This window comes from Saccostrea cucullata, unplaced genomic scaffold (assembly GCF_032062105.1).
Source record: "Saccostrea cucullata isolate Sc308-1 unplaced genomic scaffold, CSIRO_AGI_Scuc_v1 ctg2650, whole genome shotgun sequence".
NCBI classification, from domain to species: domain Eukaryota; kingdom Metazoa; phylum Mollusca; class Bivalvia; order Ostreida; family Ostreidae; genus Saccostrea; species Saccostrea cuccullata.
Genome location: NW_026935408.1, coordinates 11,348 through 29,590, shown reverse-complemented (window position 1 = coordinate 29,590; position 18,243 = coordinate 11,348). Strand labels below are relative to the sequence as shown.

General features: G+C 32.0%; 1 protein-coding gene across 1 annotated transcript; it reads right to left on the bottom strand.

The window, feature by feature from the left end:
• Positions 1–1,381: 1,381 nt before the first annotated feature.
• On the bottom strand, positions 1,382–9,561 carry LOC134242737 (putative ankyrin repeat protein RF_0381). Its single transcript, XM_062724860.1, has 14 exons — positions 8,934–9,561; positions 8,157–8,198; positions 8,037–8,060; positions 5,693–6,571; positions 4,715–4,783; positions 4,313–4,582; positions 4,112–4,180; positions 3,509–3,778; positions 3,107–3,376; positions 2,705–2,773; positions 2,489–2,572; positions 2,288–2,371; positions 1,700–1,768; positions 1,382–1,401 (listed from the first exon to the last, which is right to left on the bottom strand). Exons 1-14 carry the CDS (start codon positions 9,559–9,561, stop codon positions 1,382–1,384), a joined length of 2,847 nt encoding a protein of 948 aa, XP_062580844.1.
• Positions 9,562–18,243: the final 8,682 nt, after the last annotated feature.

The window sequence follows — 18,243 nt, the reverse complement described above, 5'->3', positions numbered from 1 at the left end:
TTCTTCTTATTAGAGGCGTGCTTTTCACGTCTTTCCTTTAAATAAAATAATTGAGGGAAATGTTTTTCCAAATATGCATTGAAACAGATATTGCTTTTGTCGATGAAATCTAAAACTGATCTGCCATCATTTGTCATACAATGTACATTCAAACCTTCACTAACCATATACTTAAAAAGTTCTAGATTTCCACTTAATGCTGCATCATGTAATACAGAAATACCAGAATAGTTTTTTGCATGAACTAACTGTGGGTAATAATGTACAGTAAATTTACATAAATCTATATTGCCATTTCGACATGCAATATGTAGGACACTGTCCCCATTATATGTCAGTGCATTAATATTCAAACCTTTCTCTATCAGAAAAGAAATCAATTTTCTGTCTCCAATTACACATGTCCAGTGTAATACTGTGAACCTCTTGTTGTCTCTGACGTCAATTAATTGTGGATAATTAGTGACAAGGAACTCACATGCATCATATTTACCATTAAAACATGCAATATGAAGGACATTTTCCCCATCATTTGTCAGTTCATTTATATCCAAACCTTTCTTTACCAGAAAAGAAATCAATTTTCTGTCTCCATTTACGCATGAAGAGTGTAATGCTGAGTAACCGTCATTGTCTTTTACGTCAATTAATTTTGGATATTTAGTGATAAGGAACTCACATGCATCGTACTTACCACAACGACATGCAATATGAAGGACACTTTCCCTATTAGTTGTCAGTGCATTTATATCCAAACCTTTCTCTACCAGAAAAGAAATCAATTTTCTGTCTCCAGATACACATGAAGAGTGTAATACTGTGCACCCATTATTGTCTCTTACGTCATTTAATTGTGGATAATTAGTGATAAGGAACTCACATGCATCATAATTACCAATACGGCATGCAATATGAAGCGCACTTTCTCCATTATTTGTCAGTGCATTGATATCCAAACCTATCTCTACCAGAAAAGAAATCAATTTTCTGTCCCCATTTACACATGAAAAGTGTAATGCTGAGTAACTGCTATAGTCTTTGACGTCAATTAAGTGTGGATAATGACTGATAAGGAACTCACATGCATCGTAGTTACGGTAAAAACATGCAATATGAAGGACACTTTCCCCATTATTTGTCAGTGCATTAATATCCAAACCTTTCTCTACCAGAAACAAAATCAATTTACTGTCTCCATTTTCACATACTTTGTGCAATACTGTGTACTCGTTATTGTCTTTGACATCAATTAATTGTGGGAAATTAGTGACAAGGAACTCACATGCATCATACTTATTATATAAACATGAAATATGAAGGAGACTTTCCCCATTATTTGTCAATGCATTAATATCAAAACCTTTCTCAATCAGAAAGAAAATCAATTTTCTGTCTCCATTTCTACATGAAGAGTGTAATACTGTGTAACCATTATTGTCTCTTACGTCAATTAATTGTGGATAATTAGTGACAAGGAACTCACATGCATCATAATTACCATAAAAACATGCAATATGAAGGACACTTTTCCCAATCTTTGTCTTTGCATTAATATCAAAACCATTCTCTATCAGAAAAGAAATCAATTTTCTGTTCCCATTTACACACGAAGAGTGTAATACTGTGTAACCGTTATCGTCCCTGACGTCAATTAATTGTGGATAATTAGTGATAAGGAACTCACATGCATCATACTTACCATCATGAGAGGCAATATGAAGGACACTTTCCCCATTATTTGTCAGTGCATTAATATCCAAACCTTTCCCTATCAGAAAAGAAATCAATTTTCTGTCTCCATTTTTACATGCCCAGTGTAATACTGTGTAACCGTTATCGTCTCTGACGTCAATTAATTTTGGATAATTAGTGACAAGGAATTCACATGCATCATACCTACCGTGACAACATGCAATATGAAGGACACTTTCCCCAAAATTTGTCTTTGCGTTTATATCTAAACCTTTCCCTATCAGAAAAGAAATCAATTTTCTGTCTCCATTTTTACATGCTTTGTGCAATACTGTGTATCCTTTTTTGTCTTTGACGTCAATTAATTTTGGGAAATTAGTGACAAAGAACTCACATGCATCATACTTACCATATAAACATGCAATATGAAGGACACTTTCCCCATCATTTGTCCGTGCATTTATATCCAAACCTTTCCCTACCAGAAAAGAAATCAATTTTCTGTCTCCGTTTAAACATGAAAAGTGTAATGCTGAGTAACCGCTATAGTCTTTGACGTCAATTAAGTGTGGATAATGAGTGACAAGAAACTCACATGCATCATAGTTACAGTAAAAACATGCAATGTGAAGGACGCTTTTCCCATTATTTGTCAGTGCATTAATATCCAAACCTTTGCCTACAAGAAAAGAAATCAATTTTCTGTCTCCAGATACACATGAAGAGTGTAATACTGAGTAACCGCTATTGTCTCTTACGTCAATTAATTGTGGATAATTAGTGACAAAGAACTCACATGCATCATAATTACCATAAAAACATGCAATATGAAGGACACTTTTCCCAATCTTTGTCTGTGCATTAATATCAAAACCATTCTCTATCAGAAAAGAAATCAATTTTCTGTTCCCATTTACACATGCCGAGTGTAATACTGTGTAACCGTTATCGTCCCTGACGTCAATTAATTGTGGATATTTAGTGATAAGAAACTCACATGCATCATACTTACCATCATGAGAGGCAATATGAAAGACACTTTCCCCATTATTTGTCAGTGCATTAAAATCCAAACCTTTCCCTATCAGAAAAGAAATCAATTTTCTGTCTCCATTAGCACAAGCTTTGTGCAATACTGTGTAACCGTTATTGTCTTTGAGGTCAATTAATTTCGGGAAATTAGTGACAAGGAACTCACATGCATCATACTTACCATGTAAACATGCAATATGAAGGACACTTTCCCTATTATTTGTCAATGCATTAATATCCAAACCTTTCCCTACCAGAAAAGAAATCAATTTTCTGTCTCCATTTACGCATGAAGAGTGTAATGCTGAGTAACCGTCATTGTCTTTGACGTCAATTAATTGTGGATATTTAGTGATAAGGAACTCACATGCATCATACTTACCATCATGACAGGCAATATGAAGGAGACTCTTCCCATTATTTGTCAGTGCATTAATATCCATACCTTTCTCTATCAGAAAAGAAATCAGTTTTCTGTTCCCATTTTCACATGAAGAGTGTAACACTGTGTAACCGTTATCGTCCCTGACGTCAATTAATTGTGGATAATTAGTGATAAGGAACTCACATGCATCATAATTACCATCATGACAGGCAATATGAAGGACACTTTCCCCATTATTTGTCAGTGCATTAATATCAAAACCTTTCCCTACCAGAAAAGAAATCAATTTTCTGTCTCCATTTTCACATGCTTTGTGCAATACTGTTTCACCGTTATTGTCTTTGACATCAATTAATTGTGGGAAATTAGTGACAAGGAACTCACATGCATCAAACTTACCATATAAACATGCAATATGAAGGACACTTTCCCTATTATTTGTCAGTGCATTAATATCCAAACCTTTCCCTGCCAGAAAAGAAATCAATTTTCTGTCTCCATTTTCACATGCTTTGTGCAATACTGTTTCACCGTTATTGTCTTTGACATCAATTAATTGTGGGAAATTAGTGACAAGGAAATCACATGCATCATACATACCATATAAACATGCAATGTGAAGGCCGCTTTCCCCATTATTTGTCAGTGCATTAATATCCAAACCTTTCCCTACAAGAAAAGAAATCAATTTTCTGTCTCCAGATACACATGAAGAGTGTAATACTGTGCACCCATTATTGTCTCTTACGTCAATTAAGTGTGGATAATGAGTGACAAGGAACTCACATGCATCATAATTACCATAAAAACATGCAATATGAAGGACACTTTTCCCATTATTTGTCAGTGCATTAATATCCAAACCTTTCTCTATCAGAAAGGAAATCAATTTCTTGTCTCCATTTGCACATGCGTAGTGTAATACTGTGAATCTTTTGCTGTTTTTGACGTCAATTAATTGTGGGAAATTAGTGAGAAGGAACTCACATGCATCATACTTACCGCATAAACATGCAATATGAAGGACACTTTCCCCATTATTTGTCAGTGTATTAATATCCAAACCATTCTCTATTAGAAAATAAATTAATTTTCTGTTTTCATTTGCACATGCATTGTGCAATACTGTGAAACCGTTATTATCTTTGATGTCAATTAATTGTGGATAATGAGTGAGAAGGAACTCACATGCATCATACTTACCGCATAAACATGCAATATGAAGGACACTTTCCCCATTATTTGTTAGTGCATCAATATCCAAACCTTTCTCTATCAGAAAAGAAATCAATTTCCTGTCTCCGTTTGCACATGCATAGTGTAAAACTGTGTATCCCTTCTTGTCTTTGACGTCAAGTAATTGAGGATATTTAGTGAGAAGGTACTCACACGCATCATACATACCTTTAAGACATGCAATATGAAGGACACTTTTCCCATCATTTGACAGTGCATTAATATCCAAACCTTTCTCTATTAATAAAGAAATCAATTTTTTGTCTCCATTTACACAGGCAGCGTGTAATACTGTGTAACCTTCATTGTCTTTGACGTTGATGACTTGTGGATAATTAGTGACAAGGAACACACATGCATTATACTTACCATGTTTAGATGCAATATGAAGGATGTTTTCGCCATCAAGGGTCTGTGCAGTAATATTCAAACCTTTTTCTATCAAAAAGGAAATTACTTTTGTGTCTCCACTGATACATGCACAATGTAAAGCTGTGTACCCGTATTTGTTTTTGACGTCAATTAAATGTGGGTAATTACCTACTAGAAATTTGATTATGCTGAATTCCCCTAATAGTGATGCAGAATGTAATACACTTTCGCCATGTGAAGATTTTATATCTATTAATATAGGATATTTTTCAAGTAGAGGCTGCCCTAAATTAATCTGTCCTGATGAAAAAATCTCCTGTATTAAACTATGAGTAGTGCCAGTCCTTACAAGAGATGGACACATATGATTCAAATCTACAGACTTACACAGTTTCAATAATAAATCTAAATTTCCACTTTGTACTGCGTTAAAACAAGTCTTTAAATCAAATTTAGTATTAGCTGATAAAATCATATTGACGATATTCACATGGTTTTCTCTGCTTGCAACATTAAGGGATCTATACTTTTGTGTTTCATCACTATTATTTTGTAACAAATATTTTACCCAACCGATGTGCCCTGATTTTCCGAAATGCACCAGTAATGCGTTTCCATCTGAATCAACACATTCTTCAAAGTGATTCCTACAGACTTGATCTGCTAATATATATTCATAAAATCCTTTGTCATTCCATAAATCTAACAAAGAAATGGATTCATATCCATCGGGCACGCCATTTCGCAAAATTTTAATAATCCTACAAGAAACAATTGAAAACAATCCTGCATCAACCTGTACCTTTGTACATTTTAGATACTGATTTGTTGTCAATCTTTGTAGCAAAACATGATGGCAGTTCAGAATTGTTTTTTTGGGAATAGTGACAATCAAAATATTAAATAAAGTGTCTAGCACTGAGCTATGGGAAAAGGAATACGAATCGTTTGTTTTATCATAAATTATCAAAAAACCTTCAAAAACCTTAACACTTTCATGAAATTCACTGAGACGATGGGGACTTAATTCAAGCATATTTAATGCAATCAGTTTCATTTTCCGATCTTTCTGATCAGAGAACAGCGAGGAATCCACATTTTCACCTTTCAGTAGAATGTATATCAGCACTGCCGTTTTAACAGCTCTTTCTGATATCAGAGTTTTCAAATACTCTTTGAGGAAATCAGAAGGACTACTGAGAAAATTTGAAAGATCATTTCCGAAATCAGGATTCTCACGAGCTAGTCTGCAACACTGTGGAAATCCCAAGGGTAAGTATAAATCGACCTGTCTTAATTTTACGTTTTTTGTAATATTTTCTGGAAGGTTATAATTGTTCAGAAACATGATGAACTCTTCAGATTCTAAAGCATACTCACCGATTGATAAATCAGTCACTGATGTAAAAAGTAAACCGTCACTTTTCTGTTTAGCGGCAATTTCCATATAAATATCGTTTCTGACTGTCAATATAAGGATATTTCCCATTCCACTGTCGTAGGATTTCACAAGAGATTCTATGATGTTTTTCATATTTATGAAATCATTAAATTCGTTTATAGAAAATGATGATTTACCGAACGCATTATCGATGAATATCGCCAAGTTGTCAAATGGTGACACCCGTCCGTAGAGTTTGGACATCTCAAAGACTTGAAAAGGTCGTTTCCCTCTATCCATAAAAATTTTCAACAAACAGTTTGCTAGTGTAGTTTTCCCTGCTCCAGGTACACCTTTAATCACCACGTGTCTGTTTTTCTCTAACAATTTCTTTGCTCTGTCAAATGCCCGGGTTTTAACAAGGACTTTCTCCGTTTCCTTATGATGATCGTTGACCATTACCATTGTTGCTTCTATCATGTATTTAAAAAACCCTAATTATGATATATTTGTTTTAAAATTTCAAGATAAACTTATTCGTGTTTGGCTTACTTTTATACTTGCAGAGTAATTTTTTTAGCTGTTATATAAAAATATTGTTGTGTATAATGTTTGCTGTAATTCTGGATTGTCATTAAGCCAAGAATAAACAATTAGTGACAGATGATACCAGCAAACTTTTGTCAAAAAAAAATTGAAAATAACCACTTTGGTCATGTTAAAATGAGTAAAATGAATACCTTTTACCGCTCAGTTTTTATTTTTATTTCAATTTTCTCAAAAATGAAATTTTAAGTTAAAAATATTTGTATAGAATTATAAGGATACATTGTAGTTTCAGAAGGGCATTCTTTTGAATATTACAAAAGGTTTACAATTTCTTAATATTTTAGAAGTTTATTGTGTACATTATTTACAATGCAATTAAGCCAAAAAAAATATACACCAATCCAGGAATCCAATTTTTGTTTGTATCAGAAGGATTTGAAAATAACGAACAGTATTCAATCTCAACGTCCATTAAACAAATATACAAAATAAGAGCAGAGCAAACACGGACCCCCGAAACATCAGAGGTGGGATCAGGTGCCATGGAGGAGTGAGCATCCCCTGCCGACCGGTCACATCCACCCTGTACTCCTTGTCATAATCAGGAAATAACGGAAAAAATCCGTGGTCAATTCAGTGTATAAATAATGGACTAACAATTGGTATGAAAAACGTCAGTCAGCATTTCATTCAATGATAAATTGTATTTGCTGACAAGATCATTGTATCGACCATAGAATTAACGAAATGATGACTTTAAACGAGACTGTTGATATTCTTGTTTCGTCAACTTGCTTGTCAATAATTTACCTCGTTTAAGAAATTGTTCATACGTAGAGCATGCTCTTGCGTATCGAATCAGTTGAGATATAAATATTCCGTATGCAGGTGATGAAGGTATATTGCTGCAAAAGTAAGGGAAGTTGACGATAGAAAAGTTAAAGTCATCACGTTTATCATATAGCTTGGTTGTTAGATTACCATTAGTGTCTTTTAGCTATCCTTAAAATGAAATTTTATTTATAATATTTTCATAAATACATTTTACAACACTAAAAACGTTTTTAAACGGAATAGACAGACCCTTTCAAATTCAAATGACTATTTCAATCCTAGATAACTTACGTGTTGAAGATATAAACATTAAAAGTAACATTTTTCTGTATCAATAAATTCTTAATCTTGTGAGATTATATGGTTACATCATGTTTACTTTAACTATAGGGTTAGGGTTATCCAAACTCATCCAATATCATCTTTCTATCAGAAAAGGTTACGATTGTTTTTAATTTGGTTCGTTAAATTACATAGTTTATTATGGTTTGATGATAAAAATTGAACAGTGTTTATGATTTCCAAAATTTTTAACACATCCAAACATAAACATACCTATTGATTTTTCAAGTTCTGGATCTGAAAATAATCAAGGCAATATTAAACATATTAATCACAGAGAAAAATATGCAATTAGATGAATGAGATAAAACAATCAACACGTTAATCACTTACCGATGCGCAAATTTAGTTTCTTTTCTATGTCACTCAGCTTCTCTAAAAATATATTTTATAATTATAATACTCTCAAAAAGTATTTCATAAAATTAAAAGGGAAGGTTGTTTTGTAAAATTAAAAGTAGAATTTTTAGCGAAGATGACAAAAAAATAAAATATCGCTAAAAATTAATTTTTAGCTTACTTTTTTAATTTTTACTTGAAATAGCTTTTTTAATATGCATTTTAAAATCGCTAAAATAACATCTCGATAAAAAAATATATAACCATTTTTTCAGGACAAATCGCTATATCTGCGTCCCGCTTAAGTTTCCACTTATATTTATAATCTCAACTCTGCTTAGTTGATGTTAGGAATTTTATCAAATTTATCTTTTTTTCTCAATATCTTTCGATTATATTTGACACATCAACAGTAAATCTATCTATTCGCAATTTTACACAGCAAAATAAAAATAAATCCTTGAAATGCTAATCTTTTATATAGTTAAGTTTGATTTGGCTAATAAAGAAAAGCAAAATTACTTTCTAACTAACTTACTTTGCAGGATAACAATCAAGGTCAATATTTACAGCCTTTAATCCACAATATTTGCATCAAGATTTATTTTCAATATAGGTCAATCGTATTGATTTATGTTTCTATTCTTTACAATTACAATTCTTTCGCTGCATTCTGTCCCATATTTTAGTGTATAAAATGGTGAGTATATAAAATAAATGAAAATTACCAGTTATTCAGCACATTGAGCCTCTATCTGAAATTATATGTACCTGATAATTTAGACATAGATGACTGTAGGACATCAACAACCCCAAGTCGGCTAATGTATCTATGTTCAATTTCAGGGTCCATAGAGCAAGTTTTGGCTTCCTTCACAGATTCCTGGTACATAGTTGACGTCCCTATATGTCGCTCCATTTCAACAACGAAATCCAAGATGTTTTGCCATTCCTGACTAAATTCTGAGTTGGAAAGAGATATATCGGCAGAGTGGCCGTAGTATTTATTCCGCAGAAGTCGAATTCGTTCGATATTCGCGGCAACACTTCTATCGGCTGGATCTGGATTCTCGCCCCAACCCTTAGAATGTGGAGGTATTTTACTTACATTCCGAAGAATGATGTACAAGATAGATATATCCAAGTCTGAGTAGTCTCCCCTATACTGATATGTTGGTTTGGGGAAAATGATGTCAACTTGTGATTGATTTAGATGTTTCCATTTTTTGTTTTTCTTGAGATCATCAGTCCATTGTTTCACTTCTTTAGACAGTTCAGACGGAGGAATTTCCTTTTTAAGAATTTCACGTAACACATCAGTACAGGGTCCCAGTATGAGCCTCGCCAGTCTAGCAGTGTTTGTGGTCTCTTGTGTTGATTTGTACTTGGATAACGACATCGCAATTTTTTTGTTAAAAAAATCTCTTTGGAAAGCTGTGTTGCCAGTCACTTCATACTATGGTTTAGGTTTTTTCCATATAAACTATTGCAAAAAAATATTTAAATGAGTATTAAATGACACAATTTAAATAAAATAGCACAGAAGGGAACTGCTATTAATTATTTGCTCCTTAACTCTTAAACTTCTAATGAACAGGGAAGTCCGAAGTGCTTGATGTTAATAAAATAAGAAAATGTTAAAGAATGTTTGAATATTTCAACAATTTTTTTTTGCAAAAAGTACACACAAAATAGATTTTAATCCATCGGAAGCTTGTTTTTGACTTATTTATATTCGTTATATATTTTCAGTCTTCCATATACAAATGTTCATAAGTAAATTCTCATAGTTAGACTTGCACAAGGAAGTTTTTTTTTTTCTTTTTTTTTTGTTTTTTTTTTTTGCAAATTCTATGGATAATAAAAATAACATTTTTATGAAAATAAAATCTATCAACAATGCGCATGTTTATTGACTTTTTTCAAGCAAATTGTTAGGCTATTTATCATACTAAGATACTAGACTTTTGTGTTTGATTTTTTTCGTTATCTTCATATTCCATTTTAATTCATTATTAAATAGTAGACCATAGACTGAAAAAATATATCAAATTTAAAGTTTTATTACAACTGTATATACTGTTCTTTGAATAAAAGTCTTGCTTAATTTTACAACTTGTCGCCAGCGTGGTTCAGAGTTTAAAGTATATGCTCTAGATCCACGAAAAAAGCGGGAATCCATACCTTGCGGATTCGAATCGCTTCGCAGAATGTAAAGATCAGTCCTTCGGATGAGACCGTATAAACCGAGATCCTGTTTTGTAGCAGGTGCTAGCTAGCAGGAAAAGAATCCTTAATTGTTCTTGATACCAAGAACAGGTCATTTTTTTGCAATCATCGACCGGCAAAAGTGACAGTTAGCTATTGTTGATTAATAATGTATTCGTCATTTTTTTCTTAATGTTGAGTTAACGGCCGTCTGGAGTGTTTTCTTCTCATTTGTAAGTTTTTAAGGACATAAAATATAAAGTATGAAAAGTATTTTAAAAGAAAACATAAAAACAACAAAAGAACCATGTTTAGATAGAAAAACAAATGAAGAAGTTAAAACTGTTTGGATTTTAAATTTCAATTTACAATATCATAATTGTGTTCAATAAAGTTATTGAAAATGTAAAGGCGTAGGTGATGATTGCAGAAATAGAATTTTGAATACTTTGGAAAGCTCATGATTACCTTTTTTTTTTTTTTTAGAAATTCGATATTTTCATAATTTATAACCCAAATAGATGCAAAATATTTACAAATATAAGCATATATTTTTGTATCTTCTTGTCTAAATAAATTCTGCTTTATAGAATACACGAATAAGCCTGCTAAAACGGGACACAATTGGTTCCCATATAGATCTTGTCCTCTATTAATTTTGATGTGTTTGAACATTCGTCTTGCTTTCTTTAAAAAAATAACGCCCAAATTATTAGAGTCTTTATTTGATTAACTTACCCATGAAGCGCCTGTTCCTTTTCTGAAATGCACAGATTTAATCCCTTCAACACTGATAGATGAAAAAGTCAATACAACAATTAACTGGAATTTAGTTATCGTGTCTGCTTGTCTATAACTCTTGTATATATCTCCTGTATAACAAGTCCTTCTCACGTTTCTGAACACCGGACTTTTGTGTGTAAAATGAGTATCTACGCTTTTAAATACTCAAAATATGTTAAAATCAGTCATCCGTTTAGCCGTTCATTTGATAAACTGCAAGAATGCACCAAAAGGCACATATCCATTATGCAAACAGCAACATGTTTATATCATTAAGTGATTACGTAAACTATACACCAAAGTAACAATCATTTTCAAATGCATTCAATTGCATTTTAAGTGAATTAGAAATGCTCGTTTATCATGTTTTAATATCAAGTTCAAAACGGCATGAAGTGAGGGCCATATGCGGCTTAAATTAATATGTACGAGGAGTAATCAAAACGTCCACATACAAGCCACATAATATCAAAACCGCCTGAAGCTGCATCAAGGAAATTTAACAGATATATTTTGTATTCTTTTATTATTTATACAATAAGCCATCAATCATTATATTATATTTTAACTGAGCTGTCTATGTTTTTGTAAGAAAGTATATGTCCAAGAGGCATAAGTTCAAAACATGACGCAGTTTCTACCTTGGTGTAATGGAGGAAACTTTTGTGTTATGAGCATTTGTCATTCAATAGTCATTTTTATAAGCACCTTTTATTTGTTTCGTAAATATTGTAATTTTTACCTCTATCTTTAAGTCCATTGACATATTATCGTAAATCCCTTGGCATATTCATATGAGCATGTTCCTGTCGTATATAAATCCATTGACAATAACATGCATTGAAGTCAGCCATTAATGAAATTGTAAAAGCGTAAAGACCTGATTCTGTCTTCATTTAACCCCACGGAACCTTATCAAGACCTTGATGGACGTTACAGAAATCAATGGCCACATTTTGACCTACAGTGATCATATAATATCTTTGTTAATGATAAAATGATCATTTGTCAAATTATTAACGTAGCAAGCTTTAACTGTCGATACTTTTTTAAGTATTAAGCATAGATTTCCTACACTTCTTAAATGTTAGTTGTTTTATGTTCCTTACAAAGCACCGACAACATAGTTGGCATGAGTCCAAGATCATTTTAATAACCCCCTGTAAATTTGTAATAAAAAGTAATTGTATGCTAAATTCTAATGTTTTAGCTCTTTAAGAATTAAGATAAAAACTGTTGAAATGTCAATGGCATTGTAACGAGTGGGGTACTGGTATACTGTTTTTTTTCCAACAAGTATGAAAGTCATGTGATAATACTACAGCTTTACAAAAACAAATAAAATTGTCCAGTTCTTTCCTTCATAGTAAGCCAGCCTGTTAATGACAATATACATACTTATTAAGATTGTATATGGGAGAGGTTGTTGATTTCAAAAGTTAAGTATAATTTGATTGAAAATTTTCCAGGTTTTCAAGGATAAGATATCTCTTTGTACAATTTGTACAATTTCCAGACCGTTTACACTTTACAACTTAAAAAATTGTTGTGCAAAATAAACTGAATCCTCACGTCATAGAAATTATACGTTACAATTTTCTTTCTAGAAGGGTACAAGTTTCTCTAAAGTTTAGCGTAAATAATATCATGATATAAATTTTTCATAAGAATATAAATTTTTCTTATTTTACAAGATTAAGCAATAGTTGAAATTTGGCAATAAATTGAAGATTTAATGAACTTTTTAAAGTGCGTGAAAATGCGCGATTGCGGGGAAACGGTGAATGCGTGATTTTGCGTCATAAATAGGAAATTGGTATATGCGTTAAAATGCGTGACTGCGGGGAAGGGGGTTAACATTCAGTATATACATTGAAATCGAAACAAGATGTTTTGAATTAATTTTAATGCTTAAGGCAGCCTTAACATTGCTGCATAGAAAAAAAACTGAAAAAAAACATATATTTTGATAAACGTTATAGTTCAGTGTATCCATAAGATTGATAAAATGATAAATTGAAAACGGCTAGAATGTTTTAAACATTTTAATATATCGATAAAAAGGTCAATAAAATGACTTGTCAGCAAATACAATTTATAATTGTGACTGATGTTAACATACTATTTGTTAGTCCATCATTTATATACTGAATTAACGAAGGATATCTCTCCATTCAGCAGAGGATGTTCAATCCCCCTTGGAATCTGATTCTTCCTCTGATGTTTGCTCAGTTCAAATGTTTATTGACTTTGAAATTGACAAGTGTTCGTTATCTCCATATTCTTTGTCCATGAATCTGAAAATAGAAAAAAAAAACTCTTCAAAAAGAAACAGTATTTATAAAATTCTTTTTCTTTTCGTTATATTCTTTCGTTATATTCTAACTAAAATTTTGCTGGCTTTTCTTTTTTGTCCTTTAAAAAGTAATTTTTTTACTCATAATTACTTCAAAGACTAAATTTAATGTTATTTTGAATTATCATACATATTCAGTGACTTCGCCAAAAAAATAAAATGAAAATTTATTCCAGGATGAATTTGAATGCTAAACGAATATAATAAATCAAGGCGCCGTAGATGGTCTGGGTGTAACGATGACCTGTTTATACAGATTGTATTTCGTTGGAAAACCCATAAACTACGACTTATCTGATGAACGTAGCTTTTTATGACATTGTGTAACCAAGCTATTTAACGTGAATGTAAAAAACGCTTCATTTTTTATTTGTCATTTAGGTCGAGGGAAATTATCATTCCTTAAATCTAAAACAGAAGAAACCTTAACCATGTAATGAATTCTTTTGAAATTTGTGCAGGTACTAGAGAAATACCTAGAATAAACAATGCAACATAAATTTATTTTTTTTAAACCAAAAAGGAAACAAAATTAGAAGATTTTTTAAAAAAAACTCCCATGCTCTCTCTCTCTCTCTCTCTCTCTCTCTCTCTCTCAATGAAAACAAATTGAAAACCAGGTAATATTGACAATACAATACAAAATTACCATGAAACAAAAATCTAAAAAAAAAAATCCCATATTCCTTCCGTCACTAACAAAAGTTTGTCTATTATATTTTGTATAAAAACAGTAACTTAAATCAGTACATCACTGTGCCTCAATGCTATGAACACTGTGTGCCTCTGATTCCAGCCCTGAGCTCCCACTTTTTCCCACTTCTTGTTAAGTCATTATTTACACAAATTTTGAAAGGTTTAACAAACATTGTTAGTTCATTATTGATACACTGAATTTTTCGTATTTTTCTGATCATGACAACAAGCACACGGCGGGTGTGACCGGTAAATAGGGGATGCTCACTCTTTCATGTCACCTGATCCCACCTCTGATGTTTCGGAGGTCCGTGTTTGCTCTGCTCCTCCTTTTTTAATGTTTAATGGATTATTTTTAGCTTGAATACTGTTCTAATTTACTATACAAAATGGAATTATATATCAATTTTGTTGAAATAACTTATTAAAAAATAAATCATTAAATGTTTATATAAGAAAACCCTTATATGCTGAAAGGAAAAAGAAACGCATTCGAACATAATATTGGAAATTTTTTTGACCATGTGGCCGAAAAATATGAAAATGGTCAAATGAGTATATTGGTTACTTTGCACTAAAATCATCAGTCAAAATTACTACACCATGAAATGTATGGCGTCACGTATAAGAAATAATAAAAAGTCAAAAACACGTGCATGTTGATGATGATAATTTTTTGATATAATTTTGTAATGCCCTACAATGCATTAGAGTTGTAGAAATCGTTTTTGCATATTTGCAGTCAATATAAATTTCTTGCAATCGTGGATGACTGACGGAAGCTACTGTGGGTTAAGTAATTGAATTCAATATTGCATAAGTGAATAAAAAGGCGAAAAACATGCTGTTGTACAGATTGTTTTCAAATTAATAACCAAATACAACTTTTTTTTGGTTGTCAGAGAGTTAACTTAAAATGTTTCCAATCAACAATGACGGTGACGTTAACGCGTAAAATCGTCACATCAAGGTAGGGCTTTTCATCATGCCATCTCGGTTATTGTCAAGGCTTTATCACCAAAACTGATATTTATACAGCAGACAATAATACTCGTTCTTTCATCCTTACCTTAAGGAAATTCTAAGTTCTAATTTCGGCCTTGAGCTTGGCCTCTTTACTTCGATTTTACTATCAAACGCGCACGTACGCGTCGTTTGCGTGATTTTTTTTAGCATGTTTAAGCTGGAAAAATTTAGCTAGTCTTTTTTTTTTAGACTTTTTTTACAAACATCCACGTGTACCAAACCTGCTGGGTTCTGTACATTCTATCCTAAATCGAAAATTAGTATTCAATTTGGCCACGAGATTTGCTAGGTTTGGAATAATACAGCTAATCTCAGCCGTCGGAAGGGTTGAATAATAATGCTCTGAAAAAGATAACTGCTTTAGTGAGTTCAATGCACAGGAAAATCAAGTTTGTTACCAATGCGAAAGGGAGAATATGCGAATTTTTGGTTTTATTTTTTGGGGCTGTGTGGATATTTTGATATGAATATCTCAGGAATTATAACTCAAAATCACACAAAATTTTGGTAACTTGTTGATTAAATATGGATTAAAATGTATGATAACAATGGTCGAAAAACATATTTGAAATATCTGTTTTAATTAAACTCTAACGTATAATATGCGTTTTTTAATCCTTTCAGTATATTTCCTTACATTACTAGTTGTGACACTAACCTGGGAAACAAATTCTTGTTTACATAAATGGAAAATAACAAGGAGACTCTCTCTATAAAAATGTCATCTTCTTTTGAATACAAAAATAATTTCTCTGATTTTACACTTTGTCTATTAGTTATGTAAACACTTAGAGAAGCAATTCGGAAATATGTTGGGTCCTTGTAAAAATGCATATTAGGAGAGGTGTAAGCCGAGCCCAATCTTCTTTTTTCACGGACCTCACATATTTCCGTATTATCCAATGTTTACCCCTTTATCCCGTGGATATAGCTCATGGGATATCGTTTTCATATTCCACTCTTAAGTGCAGGTATGACGTCACAATAGTATTTGCGTTAGTGTGATGAAGTGAAATATAGCGGAGTCCCATATGGAAAAAAAGTGTAAACATCGGATGTGAAGTATTAAACATGGGATAAAAAGAATCTCCCATGATTTGTAGTTGGATATGATTTTCATCCAACTCGTTGTGTGTTTTTATCCCCTCGCCAAGGATAAACACAACTCGTTGGATAAAATAAAATCACATTAAACTACAAACGATGGGAGATTCTATATTTAGCCCTCTAAGTGTCTACATAACAAATTTATGCAGTCGAGGATTTCTTTAAAATTTGGTTCTTCTTTTCTGAGTAAGTAAATCGTTCCGTAACAATTTTTTAATTAAAATTAAAATTTTACAGATTTTTATGAGAGGCAGGATAAAGGAAATTCAACACTTCATACTATAAAGTCTTGTTTTATCCATATACTAGTATTTGACCATGCTAAATACTCAGTAAATAGCTATTAACATGACTGAATTTAAAGTAACTTCCATACTAAAATTAACATGTGAAAAGAACAGTTACTTCTAGAGATGTTCTAATAAGCCGAGAAAATTTCAACACATCATATACCAGTTAGGAAATTTGCTGATTTGGTACAATATCACCTTCTCTGATCCAATGTACATTGATCTACGTCGAGTATTAATGTCAACATATTCAAAATGAGAATCGACATGATAAAAGAATTTCTATATTATGTAACTAATTATATAGATCTAGAAGTAAATATATATTCTAACACAATGATTTCGGAAGGGAAACCCCACTTCTTTATGGCACCTGATTACAATTCTGATGCTTCGGAAGTCTGTGTTTGCTCTGCTCCTATTTTGAGTTGTTTTATCAATTTTGATATTGTGTACTGTTTGTTTTCCTAATATTTTTTATCCATGAAGCTGAAAATTTAAAAAAAAAAATACATAAGAAACAGCATTTAGAACCTCTTAAATTATTATCATTTCTTTATATCGGTACTGTTCTTAAATAAAATTTTGCTGTTTTTTTTTTTTAAGAAATCTATTCTTTCATATTTTCTTCAAAGATTAAATTGGATGTTATTTAAAATTGTCCTTCATACTCATACTTTCTATATTCAGTTCACATCACTAAAATTTGAAATTTAAGCCCAGAAGAATTTGAATGCTGAACGAAGATAATAAATCAAGGCGCCGTAGATCGTCTGGGTGTAACGATGACCTGTTTATACAGATTGTATTTCGTTGGAAAACCCATAAACTACGACTTATCTGATGAACGTAGCTTTTTATGACATTGTATAACAAAGCTATTTAATGTAAATGTAAAAGACGCTCTGGTTTTCATTTGTCCTCTAGATCGCAGGGAAATCATCATTACTTATAACAAAAACTTGGGTAAAAACCTTAACTATTTAATAATTTCTTTTGTGGACTTTGTGCAGGTAGAGAAAACGAAAACCCATAGAATTATCAAAACAAAATAAATTCATTTCAAAAAATTAACAAAGTTAGAAGATATCAAAATAAAAATAAAAACTCCCATGCTCTTTCTCTATCTTTCTTTCTCTCTCAATCATAAACACAATATGACCTTTAACTTCAACTTGAAAAGCCGAAAAAACTGAAATGGTGACAATAGAATACAGAATTAGCTTAAAACACAAATAAATGCCAATAAAACAAATGCTTGCTTTATTGTAATTAGTTCTAATGGAGAACAAACAAATCAGAAAGTTCGGCACTGTAAATTGTCTTTGACTTTAATATTGTATTTTGCAGAAAAACAGTTACATCAAACATTACATCACCGTGCATCAATACTATGAACACTGTGTGCCTCAGATTTCAGCCCTAGACACACAGGTCTACCACTTGCATTTACACTCCTTACACTTTACTGTCACAATCTGTCACCAATGCTCTACTATGAAACGGACGTTTTTCATGCTTCTTGTTAGGCAATTATTTTCACACAATTTTAAAAGTGTAACTATATTTGTTATATTAATACACTGAATTGACGACAATTTTTCCGTATTTCACA